The 26,792-nt window shown below is 44.9% G+C and overlaps 1 protein-coding gene across 2 annotated transcripts in view; it reads left to right on the forward strand.

The window, feature by feature from the left end:
* The window catches only part of PLEKHF2 (pleckstrin homology and FYVE domain containing 2), a 29,378-nt gene extending 12,695 nt beyond the window's left edge, over window positions 1-16,683 (forward strand). For both annotated transcript variants that reach the window (XM_072734284.1, XM_026013911.2), the window contains exon 2: window positions 14,060-16,683. In XM_072734284.1, the coding sequence (XP_072590385.1) occupies window positions 14,074-14,823 (750 nt within the window). In that variant the 5' untranslated portion in view covers window positions 14,060-14,073 and the 3' untranslated portion in view covers window positions 14,824-16,683. The remainder of the gene's footprint in view (window positions 1-14,059) is intronic.
* The last annotated feature ends 10,109 nt before the right edge of the window (window positions 16,684-26,792 follow it).

Here is a 26,792-nt window from a genome sequence, read left to right on the forward strand (position 1 = left end):
AAGACCCATCTATATGTTTCCTACTAGAGACTCACCTCAGTTGTAAAGACATGCACAGAAAGTGAAGAGATGCAGATAGAACCCAAAAGAAAGCAGGGTAGCTCTACCTATGTCAGACAAAGTTGACTTTAAAAAAAGACTGTAGTAAAAGAAAAAAGATAGGCATAGGCATCACATAATGATAAGGGGTCAATCCGACAAGAGGATTATAACATTTGTACATATTTATGCACCCCAACATAGGAGCACCTAAATAGTAAAGCAACCATTAAAGACCTAGAGGGTGAAATTGGCAGCAATATGATAATAGTAGAGGACTTTAATGCCCCACTTACATCAGTGGATAGATCACTTAGATAAGAAATCAATAAGCATCAGCTTAACTTATTAGATCAGATGGACCTAATAGATACATAAAGAACTTTCCATCCAAAAGCAGCAGAATACACATTCCCTTCAAGCGCACATGGAACATTCTCCAAGATGGATCATCCGTTATCCCACAAAACAAGTCTCAAAAAATTTAAGATTGAGATCCTATCAAGCATCCTTTCTGACCCAGTAGTATGAGACTGGAAATCAGTTGTAAGAAGAAAACTAGAAAAACGGCAAATATTTAGAGATTAAACAACATGCTACTGAACAACCAGTGTGTCAATGAAGATATCAATGAAGAAAAAATACCTTGAGGGGCTCCTGGGTGGTTCACATAGTTAAGTGCCAAACTCTTGATCTTATTCAGATCTTGATCTCAGAGTTCAGGCCCCACTGGGCTCCATACCCAGTGTGGAGCCTACTTAAATAATTTTTTTTAATTAAAAAAAAATACTTTGGCACAAATGAAAATGGAAGTAAAAATTACCAAAGTCTATTATGGGCAGCAAAAACTGTTTTAGGAGGGAAATTCATAGCATTATAGGCCTACCTTAAGAAATAAGAAAGATCTCGAATAATCTGACTTTGTACCTAAAAGAAAAAGAACAAAGCCAAAGTTAGTAGAAGGAAGGACATAAAAGTCTGTGCAGAAGTAAATAAAAAAGAGACTAAAGAGACAATAGAAAAGATCAGGGAAACTAAAAGCTGACTTTTGAAAAGATAAAATTGACAGAGCTTTAGCTAGACTCACGAAGAAAAGAGAAGACTCAAATGAAAGAGAAGTTACAGCTGATACCACAGAAATACAAAGGATCAAAGAGATTACTGTAAACACTTATACATCAACAAATTGGACAGCCTGGAAGAAATGGAAAAGTTTCTAGAAATTCACAGTTTTCCAAGACTGAATCATGAAGAAATAGAAAATCTGGATAGATTGATTAGGTAAGGAGGTCAAAACAGTAATCAAAAGCCTCCCAACGAAAAAGCTCAGGACCATAGGGCTTCACAGATAATTCTATCAAACATTTAAAGAGTTAATACCTACCCTTCTCAAACCGTTCCAGAAAATGGAAGAGGAGGGAATGCTTCCAAACTCAGTTTACAAGGCCAGCATTATCTTTAGCAGAACCAGACAGGGGCATCACACAAAAAAATTGTGGGCCAATATTCCTGTTGAACGCAGATGCAAAAATTGTCAACACAATATTAGCAGACCCTATTCAACAATATGTTAAAAGGATAATACACCGTAGTTGAGTGGGATTTATTCCAGGGATGCAAGGATGGTTTAACATTTGCAAATCAATGTAATATGCCCCATTAACAAAATGAAGGATAAAAATCATATGGCAATCTCAACAGGTGTAGAAAAAGCATTTGTCAAAAGTCAGTGTCTGTTTATGACAAGAACTCTGAATATGTGGGTATAGAGAAAATATCCATCAACATAATAAAGCTATGTATGACAAGCCCAGAACTAAGATTGTACTGAAGAATAAAAAACTGAAAGCTTGGGGGATTCCTGGATGGCTCAGTGGTTTAGTGCCTGCCTTTGGCCCAGGGCATGATCCTGGAGTCCCGGGATGGAGTCCCACATCAGGCCCCCTGCATGGAGCCTGCTTCTCCCTCTGCCTGTGTCTCTGCCTCTCTCTCTCTCTCTCTCTGTCTCATGAATAAATATATAAAATCTTTTTTAAAAACCTGAAAACTTTCCCTCTAAGATTAGGAAAAAGACAAGGATGCCTGCCCATTCTAATTACTCTTATTAAACAGTTTTGGAAATCCCTAGTCACAGCAGTTAGGCAAGAAATAAAAGCTGTCCAAATTGGAAAGAAGTAAAACCCATTATTTGCAGATGACATGCTTTTATATAGAGAAAATGCTAAAGACTCTACCAAATAAACTATTAAAACTAATAATTGCATGCAGTAGAGTTGCAGCATAGAAAATAAAAAATCTGGTGCATTTCTATATGGTAACAATAAACTATCAGAAAGAGAAATTAAGGGGTGCCTGGCTGGCTCAGGTGGTTAAGCATCTGCCTCCAGCTCAGGTCATGAACCCAGAGTCCTGGGATCCAGCCCCGCATAAAACTCCCTGCTTAGTGGGGAGTCTGCTTCTGACTCTACCCCTCCCCTCTGCTTGTGTTCTCTCTCTGCGTCTCACTGTCTCCCAAATTAAGAGAATCTTCTTAAAAATTTAAGAAAACAGTCCCATTTACAACTGCATCAAAAAGAATAAAATACCTAGGAATAAATTTAACCAAGGAGGTGAGAGACCTGCACACTGAAAACTATAAGACATTGATGAAAGAAACTGAAGAACATAGAAATAAAAAATGGGAAAATATGCCATCTTATCATTTGGAAGAATATTCTTAAGATCTCCATATTTCAAAAAGTAATGTACAGATTCAGTACCTTGGTTAGCAATACCTAACCAAAATCCCAATGGTATTTTTCATAGACATAGAACAGTCAGTCTTAAAATTTGTATGGGACCACAAAAGATCCTGAACAGCCAGAGCAATCTTGAGAGAGAAGAGTAAAATTGGAGGCATGACACTCCCTGATTTCAAACTATATTAAAAGAGGCGAGAATATGTAATGGGAAAAGGACAGTCTCTTTAAAAAGTGGTATTTGGAAAACTGGACAGCCATATGCAAAAGAATGAAATGACAGGTCTGCCATATACCATACATAAAATTCAACTCAAAATGGATTAAAGACTCGAATGTAAGACCTAAAACCATAGAATTCCTAGAAGAAAACATGGTAAGCCCTTTGACATCCATTTGACAACAATTTTTTTGGATCTGACTCTAGTATCAAAGGGAACAAAAGTAAAAATAAACCAGTAGGTTTAAACAACAAAAAAAGACCCATCTATATGTTGCCTACAAGAGACTTCAAACTAAAAAGCTTCTGCACAGCAAAGGTAACCATCAACAAAATAAAAAGGCAGCCTACTGAATGGGAGAAAATAGTAGTAGCAAATCACATATCTGATAAGAGATTTATACCCAAAATATATAAAGAACTCTTACAACTCAATAGCCAAAAAACCCCAATCAATTTGAATAAAAAATGGACAGAGGATCTGAATAGACATTTTTTCACAGAAGATATACAGATGGCCATCAGGCTTGTGAAAAGATGCTCAGTATCACTATCATCAGGGAAATGCAAATGAAAACCACAGTGAGATATCACCTCACACCTGTTAGAATGGCTGTCTCTATATAAAATGGGATAGTGCTCAGACAAAAAAGAATGAGATCTTGCCATTTGTGACAACATGCATGGACCTTGAGCATGTTATGCTAATGAAGTAAGTCAAGTAGGGACAGTATTACATGATCTCACTTATAATTGGAACTTAAAACAAAGATGAACAAAAAACTCATAGAATGGTGGTTGTCAGGAGGATGAGTGAAATGGGTTAAGGGGTCAAGGAGAACAAACTTCAGTCATGGGAAGGTATAGCATGGTGACAGTAGTCAATAATGTTGTGCACATTCTAAAGTCAAGACAGTAAATCTTAAAGTTTTCACCACAAGAAAACAAATGTGTATGGTGACAGATGGTAACTAGACTTAACTGTGGTGATCATTTTGTGATGTAGACAAATGTCAAAACATTGTGCACCTGAAGCTAATGTGTTATATGTTAATCGTACCTCAACAAAAGAATACATGTTGTGTACTTGGTTGTCATAGTGGCAGAAATCCTATTGGAAAGGGGAGAACAAAACTTTGTCTCTTCTTGTTGATGGGAGAAGTAAAATATACTGGAATTAGAACTTTAAAAATTACTTTAAAATTTAGCAAATTTTAAAATAGTCTTTGCTTTATCATCCTAATACTTTATTGAAAATCTTACCTAGAATTTCCTGATTATTGTTGTTATGCTTACTATACTATAGAACTTTTGAATATGAGAATGGTCCTGTCCTTTGCATATGGTAGGCACACAGAATAGTTGTTGATTTGACTTACCTGTATTAGGAGAAGGGGTAGTTTGCCTTAATACCTTTACATTTGCCCAGGGAGGATGTATCTCTGACAGTTTGTTGCCTTTTTTTTTTCCTCTTCTTTCCTCACTTTTCTGCTTGTCTCCCTTTTCTGTAGTCTCAATTCAGCAGTTAACCACAGATTTTAAAATCTGGATTGATACTAAGACACAATCAAAATTTTGATTAAAAATTTGTAGCCAAGTGAGGTTTGCAGTAAACTAGAAACATGGCCCAACTACAATCAGAATTTATTATTTTAAAGACAGAAGATGCTTTAGAGATTACTTTATTTAAGGCAGTGACTGCCACTGCTTCTCCTTCTCCCCTCCACCTCCCTAGCAGTTAGGTAAATTTTTTGAGCTGTATTATTGTAGTGCCTAAACTGAGACTAGAATCCAAGTCTTTTGGTTCATAGTTTATTGGTTTTTCCAACTGTAATGCATGGTCGAATATTGACATTCACTGATCTCAGATGTCATGGGTACATGTAAGAAATTAATTAGATGATTTGTTTTGTTTTAAACTCAGCTGTAAAGATGAGATAAGAAGCTTTGATTTTCGGTAAGAATTGGGCCATAGTATTCTGTGACAGCTGGGCTCTCTTCTCCATTGTAAATGGTACTCTGTCTCTTTTTTAGAAGAGTTTTTTGCCTCTTCTAATGTTACATTTTTAACAGGTGGTAGATGCTCCACTGAAAAACATTCAGAAACAAGATGTTACCGGAAGACTGGAGTGGAGCTTGGACAATTCAAATGCAGCTCTTGTCTACTATAGTTGTGAAGGAGATAACTTGAAACTTTGGATTGTTTAATTTTTTTAATTAGTATACACATCTAGCTTTATAAAAAGTTTAAAGGGGTTTTTTTGTATCCTTTTTCCATGGTTCTTACATTTTTAGCTATGAAATAGCACTGCCAGACACTGTTCACTGGACAAAGGGGAAAGTCATTTGGAAAATTGGGAATTTATAGAATTCGGTGAAATGACTGGACTTGGGGGAGAAAAGACAGAATTATCAGGAGTTTTCTGATCAATACTAGTAACAAATTAGAAAATATAATGAGGGAAAATTAGATTCAAAATAGCAACAAAAAATATGAAATACCTGGGAACCTACTAAAAAATGTGTAGGGGCCCCCGAGTGGCTTAGTTGGTTATGCATCTGATTCTGGATTTCAGCTCAGGTCATAACCTCAGGGTTGTGAGATCAGGCCCCAAGTCCCAGGTCAGGCTCTGCACCCGGCGTGGAACCTGCTTAGGATTCTCTTTCTTCTGACCCTCTCCTCCACCCCCACCCCCCAAAAGTGAAATGTGTAATTGTCTTGTGAGAAGAAACCTGCAAAATTATTGGGCCACAAAAGAAGAGATGAAACCTTGGGAAGACATACTATTAACCTGACTAGGAACAATAAAGACTTACGAAGATGTTGAGGTCCTGGTTGGCTCAGTCATTGGAGCATTCAACTCTTGATCGGGGTTGTGAATTTGAGCCCCACATTGGGTGTAGAGATTGTTTACAAATAAAATCTTAAAAAAAAAAAAAAAAAAAAAAAAGCTTGGGCATCTGGGTGGCTGAGTTGGTTAAGTGTCTGCTTTTGGCCCAGGTCATGATCGTAGGGTCATGATCAAGTCCCACATCACATTGGCTCCCTGCTCGTATAAATCTACAGTACAGAATCTTACTGACCTTACTTTTCAGTATTTTGAAGCCGTTCACTATTTCAATGTCCTAAGAATTATTCAACCAAAAAAAAAAAAAAAAAAAGGATGACTGAGGTCATTGGCTAGAAGGATGATACAAGGATAAAATAAATCATCAGTATTATATCATCTTTCAGTTTTATTGTGGCATTGCCCAAAGTACTGTGTAATCTTTCAAACAGATACAAAAAAAGTTTGGAGATATTCATCCTTTTTCTTTTCTTTCTTTGTTTTAACCCTTAGTTTAACATATTTGAGAATTCAGATTTTTAAATTTTCATTTTCTATCATTAACTGCAAAGAAAAAAACCAGAAAAGTTAGACATTTCGGAACTACCAGACAATCAGAAGATGCGTATAAAGAAACAGCAATACTTAAACTAATAATGTTGGTGAATCATTTTAAGTGGAATCTCAGGCTGAGTGTTCAGATGATTTTCCTGATGAGCTTTTGCAAACTCAGAATCATTAACCAGTATTCCTAAAGACAGAAGCGAATGTATTACAGATTCATGCATGATAGCTTATGAGCAATTAGTTGCATTCAAAGGGTGATTTTTTTTTTTTTGGATATATATATACATCAATAACGGGGAAATGTGGAATAAGAAATTTTCTATGTTTAAATTTTTATAAACATTGTTCTTTAAGCCATTTTTTCTATTCCTTCTCATTTCTATAAAGTAGTCATAAAATGGTTTAAAATATTAAATATAAGGAGTAAATCAGACTCAGTAAATTGGAATGGGTATTTTTTCTGGTATACTGAGAATTAAAGCTCTCCTGTGGTTGCAGTGTGCAGCTAGGGTTGAGAACCACTGTTCTATGGAGACTTCATCTGGACAAATAAACAGAGGAGATTAGGTAAGACTTTTTAAGATTTTATTTATTTATTCATAAGAGACAGAGAGAGAGAGAGACGCAGAGACACAGGCAGAGGGAGAAGCAGGCTCCACGCAGGGAGCCCGATGTGGGACTCAATCCCGGGTCTCCAGGGTCACGCCCTGGGCCGAAGACAGGCACTAAGCTGCTAAGCCACCCAGGGGTCCCCATAGGTAAGACTTTTTTTAAAGGTTAAGTTATGGGAATATAGCCTAGATTAGTCTGACCAGGTGCATGGTACTCACATAAGAATAAGAAAACAGGTTAATGGATTTGACCAAACAGCCGAGAAGCAGATGTTAGAATATATGAGTTTAATATAAAGAATGTTGTAAATTCACAGATTAGATTATTAATACCATTAATAAGTGCTACCACTTGTTTACTATGTGCTGATGAACATTTTACACGCATTATCATTTAATCCTCTTCCTGACATAGTTGTCGCTGCTATTATTATTCCCATTTACAAGTGAGAAAACCTGAGGTCACATGGTATTTGGTGATTCTGAAGCAGTTGCTTAGTTCTTTTAGAATGTAAATTTTTTTTAAATATTTTACTTATTTATTCATAGAGACAGAGACACAGGCAGAGGGAGAAGCAGGCATCATACAGAGAGCCTAACATGGGACTCGATCCAGGGTCTCCAGGATCACGCCTGGGCTGCAGGCAGCGCTAAACCGCTGCGCCACCGGGGCTGCCCTAAAATGTAAATATTTTTTAAAAGGGAAGACATTTTTAAAAACTACATCAATAAAGTTCAGATGGATAAAGAATATAAAGCTCATTTCCTAAATATAAATAATAAATACAGGCATACCCCACCTTTTGAACTTTGCATTACACCACTCACTTTTATGAAAGACCTACATTAGTACCTGTTTTTGCCAGCTGAAAGAAGCCCAAAGAAGATTTTTTTTTTTACTTTTATGGAAAAAAGGTGAAACAAGCAAAAATAATGTCTGTTTTGGGGTACCTGGCTGGCTCAGTCACTGAAACTCTTGATCTTGGGGTTGAGATCAAGCCCATTGATCAAGTTCTAGCCCCATGTTGGGCGTGGAGATTACTTTAAAAAACATACTAAAAAGAGAAAATATTGTTTGTTTTGCAGTGAGCCATTAGAGAGGCAGTACATACCCTGAGCAGCAGGAGTGGCACCACCAAGCTCCTTTCCTGGAGCTCAGCATCTGCACATCAAGCTGTCGTAGTTTTGACTGTGTCTTTGATAAAGCATCTATGTTTTATCTTGATTTATTTTTGTATATCCATTAGCAAGATGTGTCCTAAGGTATCAGAAAAGCCTAAAGTGGGGGAGTTTTGGGGGTCTGGGAACACTCAAAAATTTCTCTATGTAAATTAATGGGGATTTAAAAGGCTTTTTTTGCTTTAAGCCTTTCAGCTTACAAAAGGTTTCCTAGGAATGCTCTTCTTTCTGATAGCAGAGGCAACCTGTAGCAGGTGCATCTGCTCTCTGGATAAGGAGAGCTTAGGAGTAATGGAAGAAAAATCACAAAAGAATATATTGGTAAGTTTAACTAAAGAAATAATAAAACTGCTTCTATGTCAAACACCATAAAATTACAGCTTAATATACTAGGAAAAGCAAAGAAATAAATGGGTTTATAGCCTTTCTGTGTAAAACACTCTCATATAAATTAATAAACCCTAAATATACAAGTTTAGAAATACACATGGTCAGTAAACACATCCTAATGTTGCCTTCCCTAGACAGCTATGAAATAAAAGATTTCATTAAACTAAAAGTACTATATTGTTCTTTGCTGTCTTAGGACCTTTGTCTGTAGTATTAGTTCCTCTGTATGGCCGACTCCCCATCCTTTAGGACTCCGTGTATAGCACCATCTCAGTGAGGCCTTTGAGAATCACTCAGTTTTTCACATGTTTTGGTGACACCTTGCTGACTTCCTTCTTGGCACTTCACCTTTCAGAATCACCTGTTGTTCGCTTCCTTGTTGGCTTCCTCCTTCAGTAGATTCTGTGCTCTGAGAGGAAAGGAATACGGATGCCATCTAAAAAGTATTCGATAAATGTTGGATACATTAAAAAGAAGTAAATGAATAAAATTAGATGCCATTTTTGAAATTTATCTTGTTTACTTATATTTTTAAAGAAAAATATGTGAGACAAGATGGGATGGGTACAGTCCTTGTGCTGCCTGGTACATTGGTGTTACACTTCAGAATGGAAATTTTGTAAAAGGTAGCAAGAGCCTTAAACACTCATGCCTTTTGACCTAGTAATTTTACTTCTTGGAAACTGTCCTAAAGAAGTCATCTCTGCCAGAGAATGCGGAAGCTTTCGTCTTACCTCTTCCTATGGCCACTGGTATTCCTTCCTAAGAAAAGTAGGCAGAAATCTAATTGGGCCTTGTCTTCTTGTTGTCTTCTGCTTCCTCTCTGTGCTGCTCAGTGAGTAAGTTATGCAGAGGGCACACTGCGTGGCTAGGCTGAGTGATCTTGTAATATTGTCACAAAAGCCTTTAAAAAAGGTCAGTGTGCCGGTGGTAAATTTAGGTTTGGGGGAAAGCAGAGGCCCTGAGCCAAAGGGTAGTAGTACCCTCATCCAGTTTACCAGAGAAGCTTGCTTTGGGGTACCCAGCAGTAACCCAGCTAAAAGTGGTACTTTGAGTTCCCTTTTGGTAACTTCTCTTCTCCCATCCCTCTCTATGCCGTCTCTGCTGGACACCCAGCTATCTCCTATCTACCTATGTGTGCATTGGGAGGGAGGGAGGGGGATGCATTTTTGTATTCTCGAGGTGGGTTTTTTATTTGTTTGTTTGTTTTTGTTGGTTTTTTTGTTTCGTTTTTTAAGCTCAGTGCTTCCCTTCTTCACATCAGACACATACAGAAAATATTTTAGGACCAACAGGGATAACAGAAAGTTCTTAAATTCTTCATGCTCATTGTTTTCCCAGTGTAGGTCACAATCCATTAGTGAAAATCAATCAAGTGGACCGTGACTATGATTAAAAGAAATGGAGATAATAGAATACATTATTTATAGTTGAAAGAATTATATGAGTATGTATTTGTAACCTTGCGGTATGAAATGTACTCTTTATGTGGGTCACTGTCAAACTTTGAAAGCTATTTGTTCTAGCCAAATACCACTTAATGATGCACAAGCTTTTCTTTTGTTGCATCATTCTTAAATGGGGCAAGATTTATGAGCAGAAATTCAGGCTTAATACATTGCAAAATTTGAAGAACGAAACATTCAAGAGACTGACTAAATAAATCATGATGACCTATCATTTCAGATTATTTGCTGAAGTTAGTATTCTCTTCTTTCTTCTTTGTAGGGTTTGCTGTAAAGGTCCAAGGGTCAGCAGTAGCTTTCTTAGTTCTTATAGAATCAGTGGGGCTGTAAGGAGTGACTGGTATACCCTAATATACTGGTAATGGCACCAAGGGATCAGATTGGAGCCTTAGTTCTGTGACAGCCTTGGGCAGAGTAGTTAACTTCTTTTTATCTGTTTACTCGTCTATAAAATGGAGCTAATAAAATGCATACCTATTGTAAAGTTGCCATGAGTAGGACATACTGTATTGCATTCAAAGTGCTCAGCTGGTTACTGGACTCCCAGTGAGTAGAACTACTTCGGGGCTGTTCTGCATTGAACGTTATTGAATCTCTCTCCGTGTGCCTTAGTTTCTCCTTCAGCTCACATTTCAGCTAATACTAGCTTCTTTGGGAGATATAAAAACTTCTGTAATTACTTCATCGGAAATTGAGACCATTAAAATCAGAAGATAATAAATGTGAAAAGTACTGTACAATTTAGATGGTCCTAATTCCAGTAGCGGCAACAATAGGGAACTGATTGTAGTGCACACGAGCTGATTAATAACTCTGTGTCCAAAGGAGTAGATTCTGCAGTTGATTTTGATGGGAATAAATAAGTACTTTCCGTTCTCTAAAAATGTGAAGCTCTTTCTACCCTAGGACCTTCACAGTTACTCCTTTTGCTTGAAGTACCCTTCTCTGTCCCCACACCTGTCTGTATGTGTAGTCCCCACTTACCCGCTGAACAATTCCGCTCTAGAAAAGCCTCCCCTGACCATCCAGTCTGAATAGCTTCCCAGCTGGTTTTTGTAAATCACTTTTAAAAATCATAACATTGGGATCCCTGGGTGGCTCAATGGTTTAGCGCCTGCCTTTGGCCCAGGGTGTGATCCTGGAGACCCGGGATGGAGTCCCACATCAGACTCCCTGCATGGAGCCTGCTTCTCCCTCTGCCTATGTCCCTGCTTCTCTCTGTGTGTGTCTCTTATGAATAAGTAAATAAAATATTTTTTAAAAAAATAAAAAATAAATAAAAAATAAAAATCGTAACATTGATTTACTATTTGGTTCTCAGTTTTGTTTTCTGTTTCACTCCTGAACAACTAGGGTGTAAAACTTGAGGAACAGGGACCTTGCTCATGTTGTATATTTTTTCCCTGCATTTAGATCAGTGCCTAACAGAGTGAATACTCGTTAGATGTTTAAAGATAGCGTAAAGTGTGAAAAAATATCCATAATTGTACTTCTCAAAGGCAAATAACAGTTGTTGACACCATGGTATATACTTTTCTAATTTTATTTTCTGTGTGTATGCTTACATGTTCACAAGTGTCTGTGATTACACATTTATACTATATTTCATTGAATCTAAAGATGAACATGGTTTAGTATATTTTATGTCTCTGAAATTGAGATGTCATATAATCAGAGGTATGCCGTGATGTAACTAGCAGCCTTTCTCATTTTCAGTGGGACATAAAATGAAGATGTGTCTTAAAGTCTGTAGCATCTTAGATTTGATGAAATGTGATATATATTTGAAAAAAATGAGATTATGATGTTCCACTCTTTCCACACCTAAATATCTTGACCATTTTCCCGTATCACTATATTTAGATCTATCTCATTATTCACAGGTATCTAGCATATTATGGGTTATCATAAATTGTCCAACCAGTTCCTCGTGGTAGACATTTGGAGCTTTTCCAGTTTTTTTTTTTTGTGTGTGTGTGTGTGTTGTAAACCGTGCTGTGTTGGACATCCTTGTGCACGTCTTCATACACTCAACTGGAATTTCTTTTGATAAAACACCTAGATCAGTGAGTACCCGTATCTTCCGTAGTGTATAAGGGCACCATTTCCCTATATCCTCAGTAGTACTGCACCTGAGGAAATTTTAAAAACTTTTGTTAATCTGATAAGTGAAAAAATATCCTAATGTCGTATTATCATTTCTTGGGTTATAAGTGGGATTGAGCCTCTTTTTGTGTTTACGGACTGTTTTTATTTCTTCTTCATGTTGCACGGTGTGTAGGACAGTAAACCTTTAATTGGCTGGCATGTTTGGTGTAATTAGAAAAAGAGGCATCATAGTTTGGAACCCTGTATTATCATATAATTTCTTGGGAACAGCTTTCAGGGTAGAGCCTACCCTTGTGGGGAGCAAAGGGGCTTTATAAGGACCCATGATTAGAGGAGACAGATTCAGGAATAATCAGAATCTTTATAGTGGAGGCCAGAAAAGGGTACAGTATCATCAGTTTGTGAGTTGAATACTGGAATTTAGACTATGCTGTTAGACTTTAAATGTTCCTCTTCTCTTTAATATGACTTAGTTGTGGTAGTATTAGGTTAGTAGGTCTGAAATAGGACACAACTCAAGGACATGAATGAAGTCACTGTTGAATCTAATGATTAAATCTGTGACCATTTAAGAGTAGATTCATAGGAGTTTTTTACACAATGCCAAAACGTTGTCAACAATTTTGAACACCTTTGCTGTGCCGGGGGGGGGGGGGGGGGGGGGGGTGTCAGTTTCAAAGGTAGATTGCAGATGGTCTATCTTTTAGGTTCCATTGTAGCCTTTAAAGGAGACAGATTTCAATCCTTTGGTTAAGAATGAAGCCAGAAGGTATATGGAATGTGAAGAGCACAGAGGAAGGTGTTTAGTCTAAAAGAATTTAAAAAAGGGTCACCTGGGGGGCTCAGTGGTTGAGCATCTGCCTTCGGCTCAGGGCGTGACCCCAGGGTCCTGGGATCGAGTCCCACATCGGGCTCCGCGCAGGGAGCCTGCTTCTCCCTCTGCCTGTGTCTCTGCCTCTTTCTGTGTCTCTCATGAATAAATAAAATCTTTAATAAGTAAATAAATATGTTTAAAGGAGACTCCTGGCTTTGATACACTCAACTGGAAGTGAGTTAGTCGATAACCTAAACTGAGTCCTAAAGGATCAATAAGAGTTAACTGTGAGTAGCAAGTAGTAAAGGATACGACAGCATGAGAGAAGGCATGTGTAGATGAAGTGGACTGTGAGGAGTAGAGTTTTCTTAGAACATAAAGTTTGAGGTGAAGAGTGACTTGATGAGTCTGGGAAGGTAAGCAAGAACCAGATAACGAACAGCCTAGTGTGTCATGCTTGAAAATCTGCATTTTGTAGGTCAAGGAGAGTTCTTTTGAATAATGACATGGTGAGATTTGCATTTGAGAAATCACTGCCTGAAGACTGATTTAGGGGGCAAGACCAAAGACATATTGGCAAACAGTTCTGGTAATCCAGGTGAGAGGATTAAGGCTTTAGCTCATTGGGAATAGCTTACCAGAAAAAAAAATCTTAATTTCTCTTAGTTTTTACAGAATTTTACCCTCTTCTTCAGAATCCCTCTGAGATTAAATTTCATGGAAGTGAGATTATTATTTTGTAGAAATGACTTATATATTCATTGTCCAGTTGTTTATTCCTTTATGTCTGTAAGAAGTTTATGCTTTTATTAATATCTACTTAACTAGTATAGTGCTGTATGGATTTTTGGACTAGTAAGATTTTTGATGATTATAAAAGCAGGACATGTTAACCCTTTTGGTACGGTTGATGATTATCTTGGTAACCATTTGGGAGCATTTGCCTTTGAGTAAAAGTAAAGATTTGTTATATTAAATTTAGGTTATATAATTTTTAACTTACATGAATTCATAACTTTTATGTGCTGATTTCTTTCTTTCTTTCTTTCTTTCTTTCTTTCTTTCTTTCTTTCTTTCTTTCTTCTTTCTTTTTTAAAGGCTATCAGCAAAAGATGGTGGATCGCTTGGCAAACAGTGAAGCAAATACCAGACGTATAAATATAGTAGAAAACTGTTTTGGAGCAGCTGGTCAACCCTTAACTATACCTGGAAGGGTTCTTATTGGAGAAGGAGTATTGACTAAGTTGTGCAGAAAGAAGCCCAAAGCAAGGCAGTTTTTCTTATTTAATGATATTCTTGTATATGGCAATATTGTCATCCAGAAGAAAAAATACAACAAACAACATATTATTCCCCTGGAAAATGTCACTATTGATTCCATCAAAGATGAGGGGGACTTGAGGAACGGATGGCTTATCAAGACACCAACTAAATCATTTGCAGTTTATGCTGCCACTGCCACTGAGAAATCCGAGTGGATGAATCACATAAATAAATGTGTTACTGATTTGCTCTCCAAAAGTGGGAAGACACCCAGTAATGAACATGCTGCTGTCTGGGTTCCTGACTCTGAAGCAACCGTATGTATGCGTTGTCAGAAAGCAAAATTCACACCTGTTAATCGTCGTCACCATTGCCGCAAATGTGGTTTTGTCGTCTGCGGGCCCTGCTCTGAAAAGAGGTTTCTTCTTCCAAGCCAGTCCTCTAAGCCTGTGCGGATTTGTGACTTCTGCTATGACCTGCTTTCTACGGGGGACATGGCCACGTGCCAGCCCGCCAGATCGGACTCTTACAGTCAGTCACTGAAGTCTCCTTTAAACGACGTATCTGATGATGATGATGATGATGATAGCAGTGACTAAGGACATATTTTGAGATATTTAATTGGGTGTGACTACCTGAGAAATCCGCTCTGGGGGGGAATGTAAAATTCTGAGCTTTCTCTCAGTTTTGCTCTAGCCATGAATTTGCCTGAGAAACTTTTAACCTATGTGCCTCAATATATTCTATAGAAAATAGGTCCTGTTATTGTGTCCTCACCCTCATCTCCACCCAGCTCCCCACTCTTCTCCAGGGATAGATTATTGCAAAGTATATCGGATAAATTTTTGGTTTCTTATTGTTTAATTTTAGAGTATTTTGTTGGAAGGTTGGGAAGAGATGTTTATTTAACAGATCATGTACTACATTGTTGTTTATTATATGTTCTGTTATATGGAAAAACTAAAAGCAAAAAATGATGGGAAAAGGAGGATAATGCAGTTAGCGAACATTATTAGCTTTTTTCCTAACCATCCTATCTAATGGTTAAGACACCAGTAAAAAAAAAAAAAGTGATTCGAAAATACTTTGTTTGGCTTCTTCACATACCATGTGGTGCCTTATCATAATAGCACTGTTACATGAAATAAGCCCTTACCTTCTCACTTTTAGTTTTTGAAAATAACACTGGTGCTCTTTGAAGTGATAAAATGAGCATTTATGAATGGGTGTAATTAGAAAATACTTCTCATCTGCCAGCTACAAATAACTAAATTTAGAGCTTCTTCATTCTATATGAATAATTATTTTTCCATAAAATAGTTGCAATTATATTTTTATGTTTTATAGATTCCAAATTATAATTGTCAAATATATATTTTAAATCAATAGGTAGCTTTTCATTTTTAAGAATTTGGTTTGGAACTTATCAAATACAGAATTGTCACATTGCGTTAATTTCTACTTTTAGTAAAACATTTTTAAGTGTAAATTCATCTGCTTTAACGTTATTTCTAGAATGAAAAATCTTATAAAACCTTTGAAATTTAACAATCTCTTTAAGAAAATCCCATGATAGAGCACAGACCTACTTAGGCTGAAGACTTGGAAGAAATAATGTGTAAGAATGATCAAGACAGACCAGTTAAGTTTGATGAGACTTTATGTCAGTGAAAGAATTGCCTGTTTCAGTGTGAAACTATCTTAAATTTGCAAATATAGTGTTATATTTTATAAAGTTTTGTAAAGTCCCAAACGATATTTCTATTTTTGTAAAACAATTGTATGTTTAATCTGTTTCTGAAATCCTTTTGCAATCTGTAGAAATAGAGTAGAAATTGATCTTTCTAAATTGTAAACTTTATTGAGTCAGTCTAGATTGCTTTTGAGGATTGATAATTTTTCACTCTTTGCTTTTGAGGCAGCCATTTAGGTTGAAAGTATATTTATCATATAAAACTTGATGCATTTTGCACTATTCTCTCCGTTTGTATGCTGCAAATAATTACAGTCTTTCAAATATGAAAAAAAGAATCAGCCTAAGGTTTGTTTTAAATTCCAGACTTTTTGTTTTTAAACTTTTAAATCTTGCAGATGTCACGAGTTTGAGTCAATAATGGAGAATTTGGGGATTTGGTAAAGGCACTAACTTTACTATTAAATTGTGAAGGTATCTGAGATACATAGATTTCCCTGTAGGAAATGTGAAACAAAGACACAACAGTTTTTTTATTTGTTTTAATATCAGATGGACATTTGTTTCCAAGCAATATATACACACATAAGTAATCAACATATCTCAAAACGACTACGAAACCTGAGAAGTGCTAATGGAGACTTGCTCGGTACATAGGAACCCAGCAAGCAAATTTAAGAACCAAGGGGAAATGTTCTGGGATGACATTTGCATTGTCAACCTCTGTTGACACTGTTTTTACAATAAAAAATATTTTACAACATAATTCTCTGTTCTGTGCATATTGTGACTTGAAGATTTGTTTCCCCTTTTTAAAGTAATGGGGATACTTTGCATATTTTGCCTCTTTCAATATCTGTGAGGTGCCTTCCATGTGCCAGGCATTGTTCTGAGCACCAGGGGCAGGGCAGTAAACAAAATTTCCTTCCTCTTCATGGAATTTACATGCCGATAGAATCCAAGATATGTTTTCTTCCAGAATGTGTTCTGTAATTTTTAAAGCTTTTCTAAATCTCAGTTACATTTAAACCTGAGATTATTTTGGTGCCTATTTTTCATGCCATTTCTCTTGAATGAAATATATTTGGTCTATATTGGACCTACTGTAGCACATTAACCAAAATTGGTGACTGTTGATGTAGAGAAAGCAAGATTCTGTAGATAAGAAGGAAAAATACTAATACAGGAATTCCTGCCTTTGGGTCAAGTGTGTAAAATGTCCATAGTTAATATAAAGTCATTTATGTCTTTATTACCTTCATGCTGAAATTCTCACAAATAGATAGTATTTGGTTGTATGCCCAGTGATTCTCCAGTACTTTAGCCACACACTCCGCTCTCAGAAACACCAATTTTGTTCTCAAATAAATAGAGCTCGTAGCTTTAAAGAGCATAGTAGCCACCATTCCCGTGTCCACACGGATTAGACTGCTACACGTCACACAGGTAGAATTTCACAGTGAAGTCTAGGATTAAAATACATGAAATTGTACTTTGACAGTAAATCCAAGGCTTTCTTTTAAAACTAAGATCAATCAACACTTAGTTTATGTCCGGCTCTACAGATTTGGTGCTGGGCGTGCTAGACTCTGAAGGCACATTTCCCTAGAGGTCACCACCGATCGCACCCTCTTAAATAGCAAGTCAAAACCAATCTCAAGAGAACTGTGCCCCCAGCTCCCGGGTGACCCCCGGTGAGGGACTCGGCCTCTGCTCACCCGGCCTCGGGGATGGAGCCCGCGGAGGGGACAACTCGGGGGGACATCTGGGGAGGGGACAGCTGTGGGGGGTACAGCCAAGGGGGACAGCTCGGGGGGGACAGCCGTAGGGGACAGCTCAGGAGGTACAGCGGTGGGGGGACAGCTCGGGGGGGGACAGCTCAGGGAGATAGCCGTGGGGGACAGCCGGAGGGGGACAGCTGGGGGGACAGCCGCAGGGGCTGTGCCCTAGGTCATCGCGAAGGGACAGCGCCAGGAGTCGGCCTCCAACCCCGCTGACACCGTCCCGTATCCGCACTACTGGCACTGGCTCAGGTGAGGGTGAGCTCGTCCCCAGGCGCGGCCAGCAGGTCGTGTCCCCAGCCCTCAGGGCCCGTGCAGGCCCCACACGCCTCATTTCCCGCGGCTGGATCCACACCCCCACGGGCCGAGGCGCGAGCGCGCTGGTTCCCGGCGTGTCCACAGCCCCAGAGCGGCCCCAGCAGGGAGGGCCATGGCCCTGCGGCCGGATGCTCAGATGCTCGGGCCGCACGGTGGCCCACTTCCCGCCACGAGAGCCTGCGTTGTGTGGACCCTGGCGACCGGGGTCTGTCCTCCGTGTGCTTCAAGCTTCGCCCGTGTCCCATCAGCAGGGGACTCCTGCCCGCTGTGGGGCCACCCCAGGAGGGGACGTGCTGCGCTGCACTGTCCACCCGTGGGTGTCTGAGCCCTTTCCACTTCGGGGCCGTTAGGACCAAGGTTGCTGCGAACATTCGCATTCAAGCTTCGTGTAGACACGTTTTCCTTTGGGACGTGTGCCTTGAGGGGCTGCTGGGCCATGTCGTCCTCTGCGTTTGACCTTTGGAGGAAAGGCTGAGCTGTTGCAAACAGCGGCTGCGCGGTCCGGAGGCCCCGGTGCTCCCCACCCTCCCCACGCTGCCTCTGATGTGGCTCGTGGGAGCCCCCGCTTTCCCCCGGGCCCTCCGAGCGGCTCGGGATGCTGAGGATGTCCTCGGGGGATGCCGGCCACCTGCATGTGGTCTCGGGAGAGGCGGCTGTCAGGGTCCCTTGCTCACAGTTTCCGTCACGAGCCAGGAGGCCACCCGTACGCTCCGCACACAGACCCCCACCGTGGCACGATCCACAGGCCTTGGCTCCCGTCGACAGCCGGGGGGACAGACAAGGGTTGTGCTTTGCGCGTCACTCCCTAAGTCCCTGAGTCAAGGTCAGGAAGCTTTAGTCCAACGCTGAGCCCCGTGAGGCCTTGTGGTCTGGAGATGCAGCACGGATCCTGGGTATTGCCTCCAGACGAGCCGAGGGAACCATTCGCTGGTGAATTGGGTCACTCGGTAGCGAACCTGCAGGCAAGGGGGCAGCGGCGAGCGCAGCGGCCTCCTCTCCCAGGTCGGCAGCGCGTTGCTGCCCCGCGTTTGCAGGGCGACTCCGGAAACACATTGTCCCGAACCCTGAGGACGCAGTTTGTCCTCACCCGGAGCTGCCTAAGTACACTCGGGCTTCACGGTTCCCGACCGCCACAAAGAGCGCGTCAAGGTCAACGAGGCTGGCTGAAGAGAGCAAAATTGTGAAGTTTAGATTTTTTTATGTATATTTTATAGGAATGTTTTAGTGACTTGAAGAAATGAAAATTCCAGAGCTGCTTAAGGCAAGCAAACTTCGTAAACATTTACTGAGCGCTTTTGATGTGTCTGCCGCCGTGGAGGGAATGAGCTGCTCTTCTGCCTGGCGATTCGCATGATTTTCAGGACCTTGGGTTTTTTGGAGTTTTTTTGTTTTTAAGATTTTACTTATTTTTTCATGAGAGATCCAGAGAGAGAGAGGCAGAGCCACAGGCAGAGGGAGAAGCAGGCTCCACGCAGGGACCCGATTCAGGACTCGATCCCGGGACCCCCGGGGTCACGCCCTGGGCCAGAGGCAGGCGCTGAACCGCCGGGCCCCAGCCGCCCGACCTGGGTGTCTCTAGATCTAATGCGCCCGCGATTCTGTAGGCTGACCCTCAGAAGGAGCTTTTCGGACTTCTCCTCATTATCAACTACGCGTCCACTGTCTCCTCGCGTCCGCTCAACCTCATTTGTCCCGCCACCTCCCACGGCACTTGTGTCACCTCACCGGGTGGCGTGGTCCAGCCCTTTCCATCGTAAAGTGGCGGGGACACAGCGACCGTTCTGTGCGGGGTACCCTGGATGCTGCGTGCAAATTCTGTCCCTCAGCAAACTTTCATTCTCTCCGTTTCTCCAGCGGACTCGTGGTTCCGGGTTCAGTGGTTCTCGGACCCGAGCACGTGGGAACTCCGTGGCTCGTCCAGGCCAGACACTGGGGCTGGAGTCAGCGCTGCCAGGAAGTCCCCGGGGGCTGTTGCTGCCCCGGGCCACGCGTCCCTTTATCATCATCTATTTTGATGCTCCTGTTGTCCCTAATTTGGCTGCAGGCCGGATGGTTTCCGTGGCTACAATCGGAGGCTCTAGACTCATCCTGAAGTTTCGCCGCCCCAGCCCAGGAATTGGCCTTGGGTCTCCAGGAGCCCTGGGTCTGCCGGTGGCCAACACTCAAAGGCCAAGGTGTGGGCACGGGGTGTGCCCGCTGCTCTGGGGAGACCCCCGCTCCTCGGCTTCCTTTGGAGCCCGAGCCAGGGACCGTGCGTGTACGTGCACTATCTACACACACGTTCATACGCGGATTTCTGTGTGCGTCTATGTCGGCATCCGTGACCTCATGCTCAGGTTTCTGACTCTAGCAACACTACAGGGTTTCTCTCTTCTCCGACAGTGAAAGACCGGGTCTCATTCGCTTTAGTATATTTATTTTTATTTTAAAGACTGTTTATTTATTCATGAGAGACACAGAGCGACAGAGAGAGGCAGAGACACAGGCAGAGGGAGAAGCAGGCTCCCTGCAGGAAGCCCGACGCGGGACTCGATCCCGGGACCCCGGCATCACGTCCTGGGCCAAAGGCAGACCCTCAACCACCGAGCCCCCAGGCGCCCCAGCTTTAGTATATTCAAGTTATTTGATGAGTCTCCGTGTCCGTGATCTGCCTCTCATCACCACCGCGTCCTCTGTCTCACACCGGTGCCTCTAACCCTCCCGGGCTCTGATGTTTCGCACAGGCTGTTCCCGCCATGGGCCCTCCCCACCCACTTAGGCCCCAACACCCCAGGCTGGGCCCCCCCACTTCTGCGCCGGTGAACACGTTACCCCTGTTGCTTCTCCAGCCACTCGTCCCAGGCTGCCGTCACACAGGGATCCCCCACGCCAGGGTTCCGGTCCTCACCGGTGGGCCCCCTGCCTGTGGGGCCCTCTCCTCCCCGCCAGCTCTGACTCCCACTCTGCGCCACTGCCCTGCGTGGTCTCTGACTCCCCTCGTGCTCATGCCTGAGCCCCCTCTTCCTCCTGTGGGATCTTTGACTCCAGCCCTCCAGCCTCCCCCCTTTCCACCGTGCTTGGGGCGTAGATCTACGTGCCAAGCCGCCCATGGAGAGCCGGGTACCCTCCCTCCTCACTCTGCTCAAGCTCTAACCACCTCCCCCACGTGGACACCCGGCCCCAGGCTCTCTCCCCTCCGCTCCCCCCACACCCCCTCTGCACCTCTGACGCCCTGCGCCGGCCACCCCTCTGCGTGGCCCCTGCCTTGCTCCGGCCCACCTAACGCGTTAGGGCAGGACTGCACATTGTACCCGAGAGGAAGCAGGGCAGCGGGGGGCAGAGAGGAAAAAGCAAGCACAGCAAACTCCACAGTGGCAGCGTCTACACTTGGGACCGATGACGCTAGAGGTGTGAGCTCCTCCGGCTGAAGGGATGGTGGAGAGCCAGCAACCAGGCCAGCCCTCCCTCGCCCGGCTCCACCCGACGACCCCAGGGCATTTGAAAACCAGTTTTACACGAGGTCGGTGGACATTCGCCGCGGAACCCAAGCCCTAGGCTTCCCCAGACGAGCCCAGTGGTTCCCAGTTGTTCTTCTTTCAGGATGATTAAAAAGTACAGTGACTTTCCGAGCTTTAGTTTACCTTCCTAAGGGGATCAGAGGTCAACTTATCGGGGGTTTGGCCCCGACGGAGAAGACCTGGGGCCTCCGTCTGGGTGAGGAACTCATGATGGGGATGCATCCAGCTTTGAGAGAGAGGCCCCGTGAGGAGCCTTCGGGGGGGTCCGAACCTCACGGTGCCCCGGGAGCTCCCTGCAGCCGCTCCTGAGACGCTTCTGGCACGGGCTCGAGCCACGAGGAGGCAGGATGGTGTCTCCGAAGGGTAAGACGGGCCAACACGGGTGCTTGCAGGTAGGGGCGGGCTGCTGATTGCGTGAAAATAATCACAGTCACGTGTCCAGAAATAGAAAAAGCAGAGCCAGCTGCCAGAGCAAGGACGGGGTTAAAAGAGATTGTGTTTTTGAACACGTGGGCTCTTTTGGAAACCAGCTTATTTTTAATTCTGTATAATAAGCATATTCGGGGGCGTGATGACTCCAGTTTTATAGGCTTCCATCTTCTAAAAGCGTTTCTCGGGCCACCTTACGGCGTGCGGCAGGACGGAGGCTAACTGCCAACAGTCAGGGTCCCCCCCTCCACCGGTCGCTTGCTTCTCCTGAAAAAAAGGGTGAAAAGCACGTTTGATGTATAAACGTGAGCGACGTGAAATCGTGATCAATTTCCTATAATTCATATCCCGTAATAGGGAAGCATCACCCATGGTTAGAGCATCAGGTTTACAGCGACAACATGACGTCTTTACCTCGGGGGGTTGAGAAAGAGACTTTGGGGCCGAGACTATGCCGGGTAGCTTTTAAGGCCACGAGAGCGGAAAGAATAGAGGACAAAACAGCCGAAGCGGCCTTCGCTTGGCCCATTGCTGAGATGCCAAATTACCCTGATTGCTACCCAAGCAGGTCGTGGAGTGTAGACCAGAAGGTGTAAATCAGTAGCCAGCTGCGCCCCGCACGACACCGAGGACGGGGTGCCGGCCGGGTGTCCATGCGCGGCCCTTGCTGCCCTGCGCCTCCTGGGGCTGCAGGTGCCGGCGGGTGACAGGTGCCCCGTGGCCGCCGTGAGCCGTGTCCTCGAAGCAGCGGGCCGGCCAGCGGGAGGGGACAAGCAGCAGGAGACAGCGCGCAAGCCCCCGTCACCTGCGGCCGGTGAGTCACCGTCAAGCAGCTGCAGCCATACCACCCCCGGCCAGGCCACGGGGGCCGCCGTGAGCTCCTCCCGCTAGACTTCACGAGTGAGCAGATGACACGAAGAGCAGATTCTTATTTATGGATGTAAGGACTCGGGGCACCCGGGGGCTCAACGGTGGAGCGTCAGCCCTTGGCCCAGGGCGTGACCCCGGGTCCCGGGATCGGGGCTGTGTCGGGTCCCCGCTTGTCCCTTGCCTGAGTCCCTGCCGCCCCCTCTCTCTGTGGGTCTCGAATGAGTAAGTGAATAATGTCTTACAAGACGACCGAACGGAACGAGCCGGGCAGCAGCGGCCACCTGCCGTGACCCGGGGGTGCAGTCGTGCCCCCTGCCGCTGCATGCCCACAGGCCACCCCCCGTGAGGTCAGGCTGGGGCCTGCAGGTGAGGCCGGGTCGCGGTGGCTCACATGTCAGGGACCTCAGGTCGCCGGGGACTCGGCTGACACATGGCCTCCAGCTGCGGGTCCCAACAGGGACCTGGGGCCATGGGGCTGAGCTGCGAGCCGGGCTTCCCACGGCCGGCAGCCCCTTGAGCTCCCTGTCCCCAGCACACCCCCACTCGTGTGCACACTCTGTGCATGCTCACTCTCTCGCTCTCTCTCCAAAAATAAGAAAAAAGAAACGGAAAGTCACTCAGACTGCGCCTGCAAGGACAGGCCACGGAGGCTCGTGCGTGGTGGCCTCCGCGGCTGCACCCGGGTCCATGGGGTTCCTGCGGCACAGCGGCTGTGCGGGGAGAACCGGGCGGCCGGGGAGGTGGCCCTGGTGTGTCGCAGACCAGGGAGGCCCCGGGTCAGGACGGCGAGGACGGGCAGGCGCAGGGCAGGTGGGGACGAGGCCAGACAGGCAGCTCGCTTAGTGGAACTGCGTGGGAGTCACAGCGTGACCCGCCCGACTGCCTGCTCCTTCTTTCCCGAGAGACAATCCCACAGGGGCCGCCCGGGTCGCCCCAGCTGCCAAGGGCCCATCCGAGGAGGGTCCCAGCGCCCCGAGCCTGACCCTTCAGCCGGTTGCCTCTTGTCAATCTCTTTCCTTTTTTTTTTTCCCCAACACTGATAAATATTTTTAAAGGATATGCGTACATATTGATTATTTCCTCATCATTCCTTTTTGGGCCTTTTTAGAATCTGAATTCAAGCCGCCACCATCCAGCTCACACCTGGCTTCAGGCGCAGTGTTCAGAGGTCCCCCAGCGCGACCCACACCCGGCCCAGGCCCCCCTCATGCCACGGCCCGGTGACCCCGCCCCCCGCCCCCAGCGCCCTCGGTGGCCTTCCCGGAGTAAAGCGTCACCCCTCCCGGGGACTCCCATCGGGTCTCCCTCCCGTTCCCTATGGTCCCCTGCGCGGTTCCATGCATCCCACACCCGAGCGAGGCTGGACGTAAGTGTCTCCCTCCGATGGTTCCTTTCACCCCACATGATGCCCCCGGCTCCAGCCATGTCCACAGAGTGGCGGACACTGGTCCTTTCTGGCGGTCAGGGGACCCTCCACCTACGCAGGCACACCTTCTTCCTGTCCACGCATCTGGTTCCCTCCACGGTCGGGCCCCTGGGCCGCGGCTGCTCCGAACACCGGCAGCTCCGTCCCCACCCCCGGCACTGGCTTGGAGTCACCTGGCTCCACCTGGCCACCTCCTGTTCCTTCCTCTGGCGCGTCTCTTCACTCTTGACCTTCTCCAGGATCCGCATGTGGACCCTGCGCCGCCCGCCCCACGCCTCCAGTCGCAGCCCCGGCCCCGGGGCCCCCTTGATGGCTCCGTTGTGAGTCCCGGGGTCACCACACCTAGACATGGTTTTCTCCGGCAGGAACTCGTTGCTTCGGGCTGGGGGCTTCGAGGCTTTTTCCGTAACAGCAACACCTGCGACGGGGCGACCCTTCCACCTTCGCGCTTCTGCGTCTCGTGGGGTGGACAGTGAGGAAGGGGCTCCAGAGGTCCCTGGCCCCCCTGATCTAGACGCTGACTTAGAAACGTCGTATTTGGGGGCAAGTGGATCATGTTGACACCTTCACTTTGAGCTCACGGGTCCTGCATGGCCAGGGGCATTTGTCCCAAGCAAAGAACTTGGGAAGGCAGCCCCTGCCTGGCAAGGCCTGCTGGCCTCAGGGACAAAGCCGAAGGGGCCGCTCCAGACAAGGGCTTCTCGCCGCCCGGCCCTCGTGCTGCACCCCGAGAGCCTGACGCTGCGGTCAGCCCGTCCCCGGGCTCGGCCGGCGACTTCACCGGGAGGGGCGGTGTGGACGCTACCCGCCCGCAGCAACCCGAACCCCTGAAGCTGGCGCATCCCGTCCCGCCGAGCCCCGGCGCCCCCGCCCCTTCTGCATGAACAGGTGCCCCTGGGGCCTTCCTTTTTTTTCCCCAAAATAGGACACTTACACCTTCACGCGAACAGCCCCCGGTAGGGCGTGGGGCTGCCACGGCGCTGCTGGCCTGGGGCGTGAGGCGGCGCCCCGCAGGCTGTAGAGCTCACTGGAGCAAAGGAAGAAGAATGAGGAAGAGGAGGAGGAAGGAAGGAGGAAAATAATTTTTTTCAGGTTAATATCCTTTCTCCTCAATGATTTTCTTTTCCTTTTTTAATTGAACTACAGCTGACACACGACGTCACATGGGTTTCAGGGCACGACCTCGCAATCCGACACCCCCACGCTTCTCGCTGCCATGGGTCACCGCACCCCGCAACCCCCTACGGTCAGCACCTTTCGGCCCCGCGGCCTGTTCGCTCCGGGAAGCCTGCACCTCGCACCCTCACCCGTCCTGTGCACCCTCAGCCCTCCCAGCCCTCCCGCGGGCAGCCACCACTTTGTCCTCTGTATTGACGGGTCTGTTACAGCTTTTTTAAAACATTTGTTGGGGACAGCCCGGGGGGCTCAGTGGTTTAGTGCCGCCTTCGGCCCAGGGCGTGACCCCCAGGTCCTGGGGTCGAGCCCCGCGTCGGGCTCCCTGCATGGAGCCTGCTTCTCCCTCTGCCTGGGTCTCTGCCTCTCTCTCTCTCTCTCTCTCTCTCTCTCTCTCTCTCTCATAAATAAATAAATAAAATCTTTAAAAAAGCAAAGTTTGTTGGTTTGGTTTTTAGTTGCCCCATAGGAGTGAAATCATAGGCTATTTGTCCCCTGCCGTATAATGACTTTATTTTTTTTTCTCAAGTTGCATTCGAGCCCGTAGGTCTGGCTCTCTCGGAGCAGTTCTGCCCCCACGTAAAAGCTGCACCTTCAATATGAGCTAAAAAGGTATTTTGCAAGGAGTGCAAGCTTTTTGCAACCTGCTGGCATGGCCCCAGTGTAGCTTTACGAATTTTCTTTTCTTTTTCTTTTTTCTTTTTCTTATTTTTTATTTATGATGATCCTAACCCTGGATTCATTTATCTCAAGGTGGTGGGCAACTGCAGGTGCAGACTTCAGGCTGTGGACGTGGCAAGCCCATCGCTCTCTCTCACAATGTCGCAATTTCTCTCTGCCTCTGGGGAGCACTTGCGGCATCACTCGTGGTACTTCGCGCGGTGCCATGAGGTTATTCAGGCTACGGGACGGTACTGAACACGACGGAAAGTATGTGGGGACAGTGGGCTCAGTTCTTACACGGATACACAATCCTGGAGACACAAACTCTTCAGGGACATAGTTAGCATCATGCGACATTTTAAGCAGATCCCCGTGACGCTTGAGCTCCATGCGGCAGCAACAGGGGGCGGCTAGGAGATGGTCACAGAACTCCAGGAATGTATGGCTCCGGTTTAATACCGCGTCTCTACATCGCTGACACTTTCCTCCACACAAATAGCCCCATGTGCAGCCTCTAAGTGTTCGTGTGCATAGATTTTGATAAATTTTAACTTTTTATAGTGGAGTCATATACATTTTCTGGTAGTGAGTGATAAAATAGACTAGAATCTACATGTATGTTAAATATGCACAACATGATGTTTTTATGTAGTTTGCAACTTTTTCAAATTATCACAAATCAAAATAAAACTTTTTCAAATTATCACAAATCAAAAAA

Source organism: Vulpes vulpes, chromosome 13 (assembly GCF_048418805.1).
Source record: "Vulpes vulpes isolate BD-2025 chromosome 13, VulVul3, whole genome shotgun sequence".
NCBI lineage: Eukaryota > Metazoa > Chordata > Mammalia > Carnivora > Canidae > Vulpes > Vulpes vulpes.